This window comes from Rhinatrema bivittatum, chromosome 9 (assembly GCF_901001135.1).
Source record: "Rhinatrema bivittatum chromosome 9, aRhiBiv1.1, whole genome shotgun sequence".
NCBI classification, from domain to species: domain Eukaryota; kingdom Metazoa; phylum Chordata; class Amphibia; order Gymnophiona; family Rhinatrematidae; genus Rhinatrema; species Rhinatrema bivittatum.
Genome location: NC_042623.1, coordinates 175,019,490 through 175,035,860, shown reverse-complemented (window position 1 = coordinate 175,035,860; position 16,371 = coordinate 175,019,490). Strand labels below are relative to the sequence as shown.

At 42.7% G+C, this 16,371-nt stretch overlaps 1 protein-coding gene across 1 annotated transcript in view; it reads right to left on the bottom strand.

Moving 5' to 3' along the window:
* SSR3 (signal sequence receptor subunit 3) overlaps positions 1-15,118 on the bottom strand; it is a 32,407-nt gene extending 17,289 nt beyond the window's left edge. Inside the window, exons 1-2 of the mRNA XM_029615679.1 lie at positions 14,837-15,118; positions 2,998-3,124 (exon numbers count right to left, since the gene is read on the bottom strand). Of these exons, the coding sequence (XP_029471539.1) occupies positions 2,998-3,124; positions 14,837-14,969 (260 nt within the window). The 5' untranslated portion in view covers positions 14,970-15,118. The remainder of the gene's footprint in view (positions 1-2,997; positions 3,125-14,836) is intronic.
* Between the last annotated feature and the right edge of the window lie 1,253 nt (positions 15,119-16,371).

Genomic DNA, 16,371 nt, shown 5'->3' with positions numbered 1-16,371 from the left:
CATCCGGGTGCGAAGACAAGGCCATTCCTTGGACCTGTCCTCGCAGCAAACCAAGGGCCGCCACCTGCACCCTAAGCGAACTGCAAGACAAGCCCTTAGCCAAACCATCTTGTAGAAAACACAACACCTCGGGCACCGAGGCCTGCGCTGGCCGAATATCCTGCGCCAGGCACCACGACTCAAAGATCGAGCATACACGCACACACACCAGAGACGTGGAAGGCTTGCGCGACCGCAACAGAGTCGTGACCACCGCATCCGAGTATCCCCGTTTCTTCAACCTACGCCTCTCAAAAGCCATGCCGCTAGACAAAAGCATCCGACCTGGTCGAAACAAACGGGACCCTGATGCAGACGGTCCGGCACATATGGAAACCGAAGAGGAGCTTCCACCCTCAAGTTCTGAAGACCCGCGAACCACGGCCGACGCGGCCATTCGGGCGCGACTAGAATCACTAGAGACGGATGAAGCTCTATGCGCCTCAGCGTGCGTCCGATAAGGGGCCACGGAGGGAAGACATAAAGGAGTACCCCTGTCGGCCAAGGCAACGCGAGGGCATCGACCCCTTCCGCCCCCGTTTCCCGGCGGCGGGCAAAGAATCGCGGGGCCTTGGCATTTTTCTTTTTTTGAACGTCGCCATCAGATCTAGAACCGGTGTTCCCCACCTGGCACAGATGCTCTGAAACGCTACATCCGCGAGCTCCCACTCGCCGGGAACTAGCCGATTGCGACTCAGGAAATCCGCTTGAACATTTTCCACTCCCGCAATGTGCGATGCCGCTATGCACTGAAGATGCCGTTCGGCCCATGCCATCAGCTGTCGTGCCTCGACGGCCACCGGTAGACTTCTGGTGCCGCCTTGACGGTTGATGTAGGCCACCGCTGTGGCATTGTCCGACAGAATCCGAAATGCCCTGCCTCGTACCAACGGTAATAACTCCCGCAGGGCTAACCGCACCGCCCTGGTCTCCAACCGATTGATGGACCACGACGCCTCCCTCGGGGACCATGTGCCCTGTACCGACTTCCGGAGACACACCGCACCCCATCCGTACAGGCTGGCATCCGTGGTAACCACCGTCCATGAGGGCACTGCCAGCGAGATCCCCTTGGCTAGGTTGCTGGCACAAAGCCACCAGGCCATGCTGGAGCGGGCGGATTGCAGCAGCGGCAGTGGAAGCTGGAACTGTTCCGACACCGGGTTCCAACGGGAGAGTAACGCTAATTGTAAGGGCCGCATATGCTCGATCGCCCAGGGAACCAATTCTCGCGTAGAAGTCATAGACCCTACCAACTGTAGATAGTCCCAGACAACCGGCATGGACTTGGCTAATAATCGTCGGGCTTGCCACTGTAATTTGTCTATGCGCTCCTGCATCAGATACACCATGCCCCGGCTTGTGTCGCACAGGGCTCCCAAAAACTCCAGGGATTGCGACGGTTCCAGCTGACTCTTGGCCCGATTGCTTACCCAACCAAGGCTCTGCAGCAACCCGACCACGCGGTGTACCGCCAACCGACAGAGACGCTCGGACTTCGCTCAAATCAACCAATCGTCCAGACACGGATGGACCGGACACCCCTCCTTGCGAAGGTGCGCAGCTACCACCACCATGATCTTTGTGAAAGTCAGCGGGGCTGTCGCCAAACCGATTGGTAAGGCTTGGAACTGGAAATGCTGCCCCAACACTGCGAACCGTAGGTAGCGTTGGTGATCCGTGCGAATTCCGATATGCAAATACGCCTCCGTGAGATCCAGGGACGCGAGAAACTCCCCTTGATGCACCGATGCAACGACCGACCGTAGCGTCTCCATGCGGAACCGTGGTACCCGCAAGCACTTGTTTACGCCTTTGAGATCGAGGATCGGACGAAAAGGTGCCTTCTTTCTTTGGCACCAGGAAGTAAATTGAATACCGGCCGCCTCGCATCTCGTGGAACGGTATCGGAACGATCGCGCCTAACGTCAGTAGATGCCGAATTGTGCCCCTGAACACCCGACGTTTCTCGGAAAAACCGCAGGGCAACACCATGAAACAAGGCCGGGGCCGCTGTGCAAAATCTAACCCGTAGCCGCGATTTATCACGTCCAGCACCCACTGATCCGACGTGATCTTGGCCCACTCCCCGGCGAACTGCGCCAACCTGCCGCCTATCACCGGAACCGGGGAGTGGACCGGCAGCCCATCATTGGGAAGGCTTACCGCCCGGGGTTCCGGTCCCGGCCCCGGGTCTGCCAAACCTGCGCCCGCGAACGGACTGCGTGTACAATTGCTGCCGTGACGCATTATGGCGGAATGAGGAAACCGAGCCCCGCGCATTACGGGGTCTACGCCCACCACGGAACCTACCCCGCGCGGCCGGATTCCCCCTAGACCGCGGCCTGTCCTCCGGCAGCCGAAGGACCTTGTTCTCGCCCAATGACTCAATCAAATCCTCCAGCTCCTTGCCAAAAAGCAGCTGACCCTTAAACGGCCGAGAGCCTAAGCGAGCCTTCGACGAGACGTCCGCCGCCCAGTGCCGCAGCCATAACAACCACCTTGCAGCCACCGCAGAAACCATTGCCCGCGCTGAAGTACGGAGCAAATCATAAAAAGCATCCGCGCTATAGGCAATTTCCGCCTCCAAGCGAGCCGCCTGCAGCGCTTCGTTAGCCGACAGTTGCTGAGCCCATCTGAGCCCCGCGCGCAGGGAAAAATTACTACATCTATATATATATTTTTTTTTTTTTTTTTTTTTACACTAGGCCTCAATCCAGACTGCAGGTTTTGCACCCTCTCCACCTGCTAGGAGACAGAAGAAGACTGCCAGACTGTAGGTGGCACCAGCCTAGATAAGGCGGAGTTTTGTTTGTAAACTTCTGTCTCCATCTGCTAGAGGGGGGGCATAACCCAGGAGTCTGGACTGATCCGGGTACGTACAGGGAAAATGTATTCTCAAGAGTTCATCACTACAGGGGTGTGCTTAAATTAAGTGTCCAACAAGTCTATACTTACTTGTGCTTGAGAACAAATTTGACATTCTTATATGCAAAGGCTACCAGATATGTGCTGACAAGGGTCATTACGCTGTAAAGAACTGCAGACTGGACAAGATCCATGTGCCATATCCTCCAATACAGCCCTATGAAAATCAGGATAATCATTAAAACATGTTAAAAAAAACAAAATACACACACATACATAAACACACACTCCTGAAAAAAAAATCACTTAAACTAAGCCCATTTATCAAACAAACATCAAAAAATCGTAAAAAAAAAAAAATGTTAAGACAAAGGGGGATTGTTCTCAATTGGCTGCCACATATCTGTACTGTGACCTTTGCAAAAACCACATTGATATGGATCAAACACATTAATGTCATCTAAGAACTCCATTAACTGACTTAGCACACATTTCTCCAGAGCTGCAATTTACTGGCATAGTGGCATCCAGAGAAGGCTTCTAACGTAGGGTGAACCAAAAGCCTTTTTGAGCACCTACGGAACAACTCCCTCCTCCAAAGAGAGACTAACCATTTTAGTGGCTCTGCAAAGGAGTTCTTTAGGTTGCACACAACCCAAAAAGGGCAAGGATCGAAGCAAAATGAATAGAGTGGCCTGATCTAAATGAGAGACAGAGACTGGCTGTAATCTGAGCTCATCTAGTTTTTCCAACACAATAACTGCAAATTGTTCACAATCAATGGAGGAAAGATTTGTATAAATGTTTTTCAAGTGGGTCTTTCACCACTTGGAATAATAAAATCTTGGGGAAAAACAGTCTTCTGGCCATGGCAAAGGCAATCTTATACTGTTTAAAGGCAGACAAACTGCATTTTCAATGAGGCTATGTATTGTTACACCACAGCTGCTCTAAGTACCACTGGCGCATGTGACCAAACCATTTTACTACTATCGAACTTTAATAGAGCTACTTTGTGCAATATTTCATACTGGCTGTGTATTAAGAGACTCAACATCCACTGTTTTAATAGACCCTTCTAACGTCCTTTGTGCAAAGGCTGCACTATTGATGGCACCTTAATTAGCAGTTCTGAATGCATTTCTTTAGGTTGAACAGCTCTGGGCTGTGAAAGGACTAGTACAAATAAGGAAATGGTCTGACTAAGGAACCCAGGAAATCTTTGGAGGTCTTATGCTATTATGACCTAAAAAGTGATTCAGAAACAAAATATTAAATCAAGAGTGTGTCCTGCCTTATGGGGCAGGCACGTGTACAAGTTGAGAAAGATCAGCGACTCGGACTGTGGAAAGGCACATAAAACCGCTCTCCTGGGAGGTAGGAGAGAAAGCATTGAAATGATCTGCAATAAGAAGATGCAGTGTAATATGAGCTGTCAACCAGGCTGGAACAATTATCAAGCTCCTATTGTACAGGTATGAGTCAGGACAAACCCTTACTGCCAAATTACAGCCAAATATCATTGCATAGGCAAATAATTGCAAAGTTCCAAACAGCAGAACATTGATTAAGAGAGGACTTGGTTGTATTGGAAATATATTGAAATACAGTCTTAAACAGATCCTTACCCTGAACAAGGGGGGGGGGGGGGGGGGGGCGCACGCAAAACCCTTGGGCATCTGGCTTTTAGAGTTTAAAAGACTAAGCAGGATGGGAGAAATTGCATTTCCCCTTCTTATATCTTCCTTGGATCTTAGCCTTGTGGCTGAAAGTAGGGATCCTTCCAAGCTGGTTAACAACCAAATAGCAGACCATGGCGAAGCTATCACCCAAGATGAGCTATAAACCCTCGCAATGGTAACCCCTCCCACTGAGAAAAAAAGGCCTCAGGATATTGGCTGTGCTGTGGTGGAATTGGGTCCCCCAGGAGGTTATCAATCCCAGCGGCTAATCAGGAGATAGCAGTGGACTGGGAATGGAAGTTGTAGGACACCACAAAGACCCCGTCTATTGGTTGACTGTGCAAAGAGGAGACTGATCAGGGAGGCAATCAAGAAGCCAATGGCAACGTTAAAAGAGCTACAGGCTTCTACGACCAAGACTGGCCAAAGTGTGCACGTGACAATATCCCATGCATTCCACAAATCTGACCTGTAATGGGGCAAGAAGTAAGCCATTACCTAAGAAAGGCCACCCTGAATCCTGTATGAAATGGAACACTCACCGGATACTGTAGTCATGTGGCAAAAAGGTTTGTAGTCTGAAAAATGAAAATAAACTCTCTGGCCTGAATGCAAAGCTCTACATTTGGTGCAAACCCAACACAGCACATCTCCCAGGAAACACTATCCCTATCATGAAGCATGGTAGGGGTTGCATGTTATGATGATGTTTTTCATCAGTAGGTGTAAGGTACTTGTCAGAACAAAAAGGCCAATGAATGGAGAAAAGTAGAGAAAAGTCCTTGAGGAAAACCTGTTGCACTCTGCAGAAAAGCTGAAACCGGGATGGAAATTCACCTTTCAGCACAACATTGACCTGAAACACAGCAAAAGCTACTCTGGCGAAGGAACAAGAAGGTAAATGTCCTGCAGTAGTCATAGCCCTGACTTCAATCTAATTGAAAATCTGTGACATGACTTGAAGACTGTCTATCAAAGCTCCCCAAGGAACTTGATAAGAGTTTGGTCTAATATCAACAAATTTAGGCATGCAAAGTTGGTGAAAACCTATCTCCAACAGACTTCTCACTGTAATTGCTACCCAAGGTGATTCCACCAAGAACTGTTGTACATTTGGGTGCCTCTCTCCTTCCTGCTCTTCAGGTTATGGCAGCATGTAACAAAGGAAAGTTCATATAGGAAGAGTCCAATAACTATTTTGTACACACTTATAAATAGCTGTACAGCAGGCAGAATCTGATTATTTTAAAAAATGTATATCATACTCAATTGTGAGCGGATAGCAAGCTTACATACACAATAAATAAAATAGATTTTCAACATAACGTATCAGACAAAATGAACTTAAAAATAGTACAATTTATAATTACAATCCAGGAGTGCAGAGGCTTTTATAAATACACAAAACAGTTTCTGGGCTCTATGTGCCATTTTAAGGCCCTGGGAGATACTTAAACCTGATATTACTGCCTAGTAGAGAAACATTACTGTCTACTAAATTGCTATAAAAGGTAACAGTCTGCTTGTTTCCAGTTTGGATTTAGATGTTCACAGTACTATTCTGGTTTCTAACTTTGATGCTATCCACCATGGAATTTCATTCACAGAGTGCTTTTTTCTGGTACTTCTAGATATTTCAGCAGCCTTGAATAGGCTGAATCATTCTATTTTTCTACACTGTCTTAAATCTTTAGATATTAGAACCACTATTCACAAGTGGTTTGTATCTTTTGTGTGTGAATGTTCTGAGAATGTATCCTTTGGATCTTTTAAATCAAACTATGAACTGCACACACTTTTGTCCCTTTTGACATTTACATTATGCCAGTTTGAAAGGAGTTAGTTTGCTTTGAAGTGAGTTTCGCCTAAAGCCAATACTCAGGGTTCCCCCCCCATTAGCTCCTTCTATCGTACTGGCACGATCAAAAATGTCTACTTGTCTCTGTTAATAACTGGTTACTACACAATAGATCAATACTCAATGTCATCAAGCCAAATGATTGTGCTGGCACGTCCGATTGCCAATTTTCCTAAGAAAGTCACATTCAATAATTTTTTGATTCCTATCACTACTCAAACACGTAATTTATGGATTCTGATTGATTTCTAACCATGCGCCAACACATTAAGAACATAATCAAAACTTTCTTTTTTGAGCTGTGGCTACTTCGAAATGTGAAACCTATACTGAATGATGATTTCAGAACCATTTTACAAGTATTTGTTATTGATCTTGGATTACTATTAATTCACTGTACTTAGGCCTTCCTTAATCAATGCTTAAGCTGCTCCAACTGGTTCAAAATGCTGCCGTGTCATGTCGGCATACCTTTTCATGAGCATATTACTTCCATACTCCAGAAACCGCACTGGCTCCTGATTTGCATTGAGAGTAAAGTTTAAAGTGCCGATAACGGTCTTTAAAGTTATTAACATATTTGCTCCCAATTGCTTTAATGCAGCCTTGAGACTCTACTGCCCTTACCAGCAACTCTATTCATCTTCTCTGAATTTATTAGATGTACCTTCTCAGACATGTGTCAGGCTTGTTGAATCTAGGGAACAATCTGCTTCTAATTCTGTGGAATTTGCTTCCAAATGAGCTTAAAGAGGAGAACTCCATGGAATGGTTCATGAAAATACTAAAGGCATGTGTGTTCACTCAGAATTTTGAGGAATAAAGCCTGTTCTCATGTAAAAAACGATTAAGTTTTTTAAGAACAATATTCTCTATTATCTTAGCTAAATATGGCAAAGTGGAAAAAGGATTAAAATTATGCAAATTTGTTGGTTCATGATTTGGATTCTTTTTAACACTGGCCGCACCAAGGTGAACTTAAGCAGTCTAGAAAAGTGGTCTTCCATTAAGGAAGTATTGACCAGTTGTACAATAAAATGTGAGTAAGTTTCTTGCAGGACTTTAAATGGCACAAAAGAAACAAGCTTCACTGGACAAAGATTATTTTTCAATTTTATGATTCTCTCGACAATTTCAGAAACTGATGTAATGTCAAAAGATAGTCATGTTGGACTACTTTGGCTTGGTTCGATAACAAGAGCCAAAGTCATGGTTTTAGGACAAGAGCACAAAATTCTCATACAACTTAACAGAACGATTATCAATTTCTGTTTTTGGTGATTAACTCATGGTTACAGTTAACAATGAGTTAACTGTAAAAAACAAAAACAAACAACTTACCTGGGCAAGCAACAGCTCATTCAATCCGAGTAGCAAACAATTGTTCTTGGCTTTATCTATACAGTTTTATAATCTGCTAGCTTTTGTTTATACAATTCTAAGATATTAACTTAGGTTTACAACATTCTTCATAATTCACGCTTGATCTTTCTTAGAATTTTTATGTTTTGTGGTTCATTTATGTATGTATGTTCTGCTGTAACCTGTGCTGAATAATTGTATTGGAGATTGCAGGCTATAAGACCGTATAAATAAATAAATAAAACAAACTTGCCTATGCCTAAGCACCAGTACAAGTGAATTGGGGCAGCCTGGATTGAGCCAGCATCCCCAGGGCTGTAGCAGGACCCCACAGAGGGACTGAAACACCTCTTATTTTGGGGAACAGTGATGTTCATAACCATATACTTTTAAAGGACCACTTTTATTATCCGTGCACAGAGATTCTGTAATCCAATCACTATTTGACAAGGTTTCAGACTGCGGTTCCAGTTCCCTGTAAACATGCTAATCTTAAATCTCATCTGTTCTATAGATATCCTTTTTTTTTTTTTTTTTTTTTTTTTTACATTGAACTGCTGTGCAACTCTTGGTTACCACAACTTACAATATTCCAGGTGACTATGAACACACCTTGGTCACTAAGATCTAGTAGGTCCTTTAAAAGTTCTGACTTGCTAGATAACCAAGTTTGTCAACTGGTATTTTTTTTTTAATTTTAAATAAACATAAATTCACTAAATATATAAAATAAAAGCATTCAGAAACGTTTTCAGACCTCTTCTAAAAAATTTTTATATTGGGCTGCATCCTGCACTTTCAGGAGAGCATTCCACATGAAATTTTCTACAAAAGAAACAGCCTGTTTACAAGTCAATTTGTGGCAGAAATTATATCCAAAGATGATTCAGAGGAACTGAAAAAAAAATCTCAGTGAACCTGGAACATGTACCAAGGCAAATTGAAAAGCTAAAGAGTAGCAAATCACCTGGACCAGATGGATTACAAACCAGAGTGCTGAAAGAACTGAGAAATGAAACTGCGGATCTGCTAATGAAAATTTGTAAACTATCAGTAACATCATCCATGGCAGAGATTCTCAACTTTTTATTTTATTTACCTTCCTTCCCCAAGGGCCAGCCCTAACAGCGCTCTCTCTAAACCCAACTCCTCTCAAGATCCAATCCCAATCTCCTTCTTCCCAACACCAATCTCTTTAAGGATTGCACACAGAAACCAATCCCTTTAAGGATTGATTTGCTGTGCGCAAACATTTTTGCACGTGAGCAAAAATTATTGGTTACATTATCCTGTGAACACTACTTTCTTTGATGCAAAAAGCCTATCGCTTTTATGCTCATAGCAACCCAGTCTTTAAAGAGAACATTGGCTAAGTCCATCCCTTACTTAAAATAATTGCCTAATATTTACTAACAGCTGTGAAAACAAAGTGTATGAACAAATATTTTCAGCAACATTCAAAACTGCTTTCTGCATACAGGTGAAATCAATAAAGAGCAAACCTTTGTTAAAACAGAAATAAGGGTTTACCATAATGCTGTAAAAAAACAGTGATGAAAAGTAGTATTTTTACAACAAGAATTGTTAAACAAGCTAGACCCTCACCAAAACAAAATAGAAAGGTCATAAAGTGTAAACAGAAAGGTGCCAATAAAAACTGAACTGGAAAACACGAACCTGACTACATTATGAAGTGTAACAATGAAAAAACAGAAACATTCCTCACAAAACATCAAGCAATAAAATCAAGACATAAGACATTCATAATATTAAAATCATTAAAAAAAAGCCAACAAACATCCAATAATTAAAAAAAAAACAAAAAAAAAAACTTGTGATAAATTTCCCAAAACATCAGCAAAGTATTTCAAAACAGCAGAAACATCAAAGATCACCCAAAAATTAAAAGTAAGGATTTTTAAAACTATCTGGGATCTTTTGATTTCCAATCACCCTGAAATTGCCAAGGATTGGGAGACAGAGGGCCGCACCAACTTTCTCTTCTCTCACGCATACATAACACATTCATTCGCACACACTCCCTCATACATGCCTATGCTCTTACATACTTTCTCTCTCTCCCCCCCTCACAGACAAATTTTGTGTGTGTGGGTGTATGCCTGTGATACACAGGTTTTCACAGCCATGCACACTCACACAGGCACACAAACATAGGCTCTCACACCAGTACACACGCGGCAGGTTTGCGCTCTCTCTTACAGGCACACATACTCACACAAGCAGGCTCCCAATCTCTCTCTCTCTCTCATGCACACACAGACTCTCTGTCATGTTCTCTCTCCCCTATATGTTCTTGCATGCTCTCTCTTTCTCCCTGGGATGTGCAGGCAGCAGCAGCTACCTCCATGGACTCATGCAGCATCACTCACATGCACACACAAGCTCTCATACATGCTATTGCTCACAAACACACCTCTTGCACACACACAACTTCTGGCATACGCTATTACTCACACAAGCTCTCCCACTCACTCACTCTCTCCCCTCTGAATGTGCATTTTGCCAGTAGCAGCAGTCTCTTCTTGTTGGCTACCTCTCTTTCTTCTCTCATTGGCCACACGGCCCGGACACAACTGGCAAATTTCTTTCTTCAGTCCAGACTCATTCAGCAGCCTTTCGTCAGCCTGCGCCCAGCTGGGATTGAAAAAAAAAAAAACAACCCAAAAAAACACAGCACAGATCTTGCTGCAGCACAATTGTGTGCCATGGCATAGTAGTTGAGAAGCTCTAATCTATATGGATAACACATTGAAATCATCGGTTCAGTGTGCTGCGGCAGTCAAAAAAGCAAACAATGTTGGGAATTATTAGAAAGGGAATGGTGAATAAATCAGAAAATGTCATAATGCCTATGTATCGCTCCATGGCGAGACTGCACCTTGAATACTGTGTATAATTCTGGTCGCCGCATCTCAAAAAAGATATAGTTGCGATGGAGAAGGTATAGAAAAGGGTGACCAAAATGATAAGGGGAATGGAACAGCTCCCCTAAGAGGAAAGACTAAAGAGGTTAGGACTTTTCAGCTTGGAGAAGAGACAGCTGAGGGGGGATATGATAGAGGTGTTTAAAATCATGAGAGGTCTAGAAAAGGTTATTGTGAATCAGTTATTTACTCTTTCGGATAATAGAAAGACTAGGGGGCAATCCATGAAGTTAGCATGTGGCACATTTAAGACTAATCGGAGAAAGTTCTTTTTCACTCTTCGCACAATTAAACTCTGGAATTTGTTGCCAGAGGATGTGGTTAGTGCAGTTAGTGTAGCTGTATTTAAAAAAGGATTGGACAAGTTCTTGGATGAGAAGTCCATTACCTGCTATTAATTAAGTTGACTTAGAAAATAGCCACTGCCATTACTAGCAACGGTAACATGGAATAGACTTAGTTTTTGGGTATTTGCCAGGTTCTTATGGCCTGGATTGGCCACTGTTGGAAACAGGATGCTGGGCTTGATGGACCCTTGGTCTGACCCAGTATGGCATTTTCTTATGGTACATGAAGACTGGAGAATTGCCAATGTAATGCCAATTTTTTTTTAAAAGGGATCAAGGAAACAACAGACCAGCAAGTTTGATGTCTGTGTGAGGCAAAATAGTAGGAACTATCATAAAGAACAAAACTGCTGAATATATAAATAAGCATAGTTTAAATGGGACAAAGCCAACATGGATTTGGCCAAAGGAAGTCTTGTCTGACAAATCTGCTACATTTTTTTTGAGGGCATAAATAAAACACATGCATAAAGGTGAGCCAGTTGATATAATGTGTCAAATGCTTTTTGGAAATCCAGATAAAGTTCCTCATGAGAGACTTCTTAGGAAATTAAAAAGTCATGGGATAGGGGGCAGTGTCCAATTGTGGACTGCCAACTGGTTAAAAAACAGAAACAGAGTAGGGCTAAATGATAAATTTTCCCAAGATGAAAAAGATGAACTGTTCTAGGGCCACTACTTTTTAATATATTTATAAATGACCTGGAAATGGTAACAAGTGAGGTGAGAACATTTGCAGATGACACAAAATTATTCAAAGTTGTGAATCACAACAGAATTGTGAGACATTGCAAGAGGACCCTGAAAAATGGGAGACTGGGCATGCAAACAGCAAATGAAATTTAATGTGAACAAGTGCAAAGTGATGCACTTAGGGAAGAGTAACCCAAATTATGGTTACACAATGCAAGGTTCTACATTAGGAGTCACCACTCAGGAAAAGGATCTAGGTGTCATCATTAATAATACATTGAACTCGTCTGCTCAGTGTGCAGCAGCAGCAGCAGCCAAGAAAGCAATAAAATGCTAGGGATTTTTACGAAAGGAATGGATAATAAAACAGAGAATATCATAATGCCTCTGTTTTGCTCCATGGTACGACTTCATCAGAAGGAAGGATGGAACTGCGGCGTGACATGCTGGTGGGGTTCCCACCCCTGACCAGCAAGAAGAGGCCCTGCACAGAGGCAGGCCTGAAGATGACCTGCCAGCAGGAAGATGAAACAAAGTCAGTAGGAAAGGTAGGGAAGGGAGAGGGGCGAGTGACGGAGAGGAGAGAATGAATTAGGGGAGGGAGAGGGTGTATAACAAAGAGAAGGGAAGGGAAGGAGATGAATGAGAGGGGAGTAGAAGAGTGTGTGTGAGAGAGAGAGAGAGAGAATAAGGTTTGTGTGTTTCCCCCATCTCCCCTCCACAACAATCTCAGGGTGACTGGAAATCAAAAGTTCATAGCTACGGCAAAGGGAATATTGTTGTTCTTATCAGTTTTAATTATTGGGTGTTTGATATGCCTCTTTTGAAATATTTAATTGATTTTTGGGAATGTAATTTTTTTATCCTTATAGTATTGTTTACTGTTATAATTGATTTTATATTATGAGGAATAGTGATATTTCTGTTTTTGCATTATTTCACTGCATATGAGTCTGGCTTAAAGCGGTTTCCAGTTTAGTTTTTTGTCTCCATATTTCTACTTATACTTTAAGGCCTCTTATTTTTATTTGGAGAGGGTCTATCTGTGTTCTGCATTTGTGACTGAGATGAGGTGGTCTACCAATCGGGAAAATGCCTCATACTTCTTGGGTCGAAGATTTTGCTGATTTTTGGTAGAGGCTAGGATCCATGATTGAAGGGGCTTCTTTGTGTGCTAAAAATGCTGGTTCATAAGCCCAATGGATGCTGAAATGCCTGCAAGTATTGGGGATTTGATTGTTGTGTCGAGGGGCTCCAAGGGGGACCAACTCCCCAGCGGCCCTTGCTGCAGACAATAACTTGTTATGTGGTGCCCGCACAAAAAAAAAAAAAAAAAAGTTTGCCCAACCCTGTCATAGACTACATTACTGATAATTTAAAAATTTCCAAGAGCAGGTCCGCAATTTTATTTCTTTCAGCACTCTGGGATGTATACCATCTGGTCCAGGTGATTTGCTACTCTTTAGTTTGTCAATTTGACCTAATACATCTTCCAGGTTCACTGAGATTTGTCTCAGTTCCTTTGAATCATCACCTATGAATATCATTTCTGGCATGGGTATCTCTCTTACATCTTCCTCGGTGAATACCGAAGCAAAGAATTCATTTAGTCTCTCTGTTATGGCTTTGTCATCCCCTAAATTCTCCTTTTACCCCTTGATCATCTAATGGTCCAACTGACTCCCTCGCAGTCTTTTTACCTCGAATGTACCTGAAAACGTTTTTATTATGAATTTTTTCTTCCATGGCAAGCTTCTTTTCGAATTCTCTCTTAGCCTTCCTTATCAATGCTTTACATCTGACTTGCCAGCAGTTATGCTGTTTCCTTCACTTGGATCTGTTTTTCCATTTCTTGAAAGATGTTCTTTTAAATATTATAGCCTCTCTCACCTCACCTTTTAACCATGCCAGTAGTCGTTTAACCTTCCTTCCACCTTTTCTAATTGCATGCAAGTCTGACACACTGACAACAAAATGTGACAACAATGTGTTCAATGATGCAATCATTGTCACTCACCAAGCCATGAGTTGATGGTGCTCGTATAGCTTGTTGGGAATACTTTGAGCAAGCAATTTTAATTATGTGAACTAATGCCCTGAAGCAGCTATCCTGCAAATCTTTGGCAATATTGTGTTCTTCTAAAAAAAAACATTTCGCAGTGGTAAGATGGTGTTTCGATGAGCCACATGAAAGCTGAGCAGCATGTGAAAATAAATAAGTTACTAAGATAAGTACAAATCAGCGTACGCATTTTTAAAAAGTTTGCAAAAGTGAAACAGCAATTTGAGTAGCTGCATTCAAGTTAAGTAGAATATGGAAGTAATTTTGCTACTAAAGATTGCATCATTGGGCACATTGTCATTGCTTTTAAAATATATATACATATATATCCCTTAATTGTGTAAGATGGAGGAACATGCACTGAAGCAGCAGCAACAGGTAATAAACTTAGCCAGCTGCCCACACCACACCAACTTCTCCCTTGCACTTGTATATAGAGAGAATTGGATCATCATGCTTGGTTCTTGTGTATCCCCAGCTATTTTCCTTCTTTTAAAATTGGAAGAGAGACTGCCAGGGCTTTCAGTGCTTCCCTAGCTCTTCTACTGGCCATATGACCTGCATCGTGAAGTTGGTGTGCCACATAACATTTTTATTAATGTAGGTGTGCCTTAGGCTTGAAAAGGTTGGGAAACACGGCTATACACTACCAGTAGGTCTAGTCATAAAAAAATGAATTAGCAAAAGAAAAATCCAACAAAAACTATAAGCACAAAGAAATTTGAACTAGTACAGGGTAACTGAGCAGTATTGGGAGTCGAAGTCCCTGTCACTCAAGGTCTGCCACGTCCTCAAATCCCAAGCAGAACACTTCTCACAGAGGCTCTGTACGTAAGTTAAACACTCCCCCAGAAAAGGAGCAAGCACAGCCCCACGACCCAAGAGCCCCGGCCCGAAACTCACGTGCCCTGTCTGTCCACACAGCCCTGAGGTAGAAGCACATCAGGGAGGGGGCCCAATATCGGCAAGTGGACACTTACAGATGGGGATGGCAGACACGATGAACGCGTTCCCAAAGAAGAGTGCCGAAGACTTGGCGGAAAGGTTCCTGCTGAAGTCCTGTAGCAACAAGTCCTCCTCAGACTGTTGCTTGTTGCCGCCCTTCGGAGCCATGAGGGGAGCAGGACAAGCGCCACTAAGGCAACCGAAAGCCACGGCAGCAGCAAAATGAGAGCCCTGCCGGAGTTTGCGCAGTACGCTCCAGTCCTAGGACGACACTCGTTGGCGCCTGCGCACCGCACATTAGTCAGTCAGCCATTGCTGCCAGAGCCTGCGCACTGGACGCCAGCCAGGGACGTGTGCTGGACTGGAGTTAGTGTCCCGTCAGCTCTCTAACCGGAAGAAACGAGCGCGCGTCTGCCAATTTAGGTGTCATTTCCTGTGGCGTATGCCGCTGGTCGTTAGCGAGATTTTACGTTTGGGTGGTGGAGGAGTGTGTTAAAAGTAGTCGTTGAGTATTTCTGTAAGATGTTTGTCCTTTTAGTTATTAGCGTTGATTTGTGGTTATTTGTTTTGTTGCCGTACGCGATAGTGTCATAAGTAGTAGATATTTAAATTTCCAAAGTCATATTCTTAGGAGTTGCATTCCAAATACTGTTCAGCTCTTTTAGATGCAAGTATGACGAAAGTAAACGTGCGCTATACTGTCCACTCTAGATAGTTGGTTTTTTTTAAAAGATGATTTAATTATAAATGTATATGAAATATGCATGAAAGGAAAGTAGCTAAGGTTGAAGCCTCGACAATTGGACTTACTGCTCACAAATTTGAAATGTGTACTAATGCAGCCCATTTTTGCATCTAAGGTTTGTCGTCTTATCCTTTCCCAGAGCAGTATAATTTAGAGGGCTAATTTCTCTGGGACTTTCAAAGCTATGCTGGAGATTTAGAGATTTTATTGCAGACCGTTAGAAATGAGCTGAGTAGTTTCCAAATCTTTCCATTCACTTTCACATTCTATGGCAAGATCTACTTGAAATGTGTTGAAAGGCCCGGTTGTTTTTCATAGCTTTCAAGTACATGATGAAAATAATTGACACATGACCAAAAACTACATACTTGTATTTCTTTGAATAACTATCTACTTGCATAAACTGTTATATCTTCATAACAGCATAACCTAGTATGTAATTCCACTTTTAAAATGTTTAAATATTTTAAATAATTTAGTATAGTAAACATTTTATTTTAGCAATGTGGTGTATTTGGATTTTCAGAAGGCATTCAACAAAGTCCTTCATGAGAGGCTTCTAAAAAAAACTAAAAAGTCATGGGATAGGAAGTGATGTCTTTTTGTGGATTGCAAGCTGGTTAAAAGACAGGAAACAGAGAGCAGGATTAAATAACATTGGAAAAATGTAAACAGTGGAGTGCCTTAGGGATCTGTACTTTTTAATATATTTATGAATGATATGGAAAGCGGTATGACAAGTGAGATGATCAGATTTGCGGATGACACAAAATTATGAAGAGTAGTTAAATCTCAAGCGGATTGTGATAAATTGCAGGAGGACCT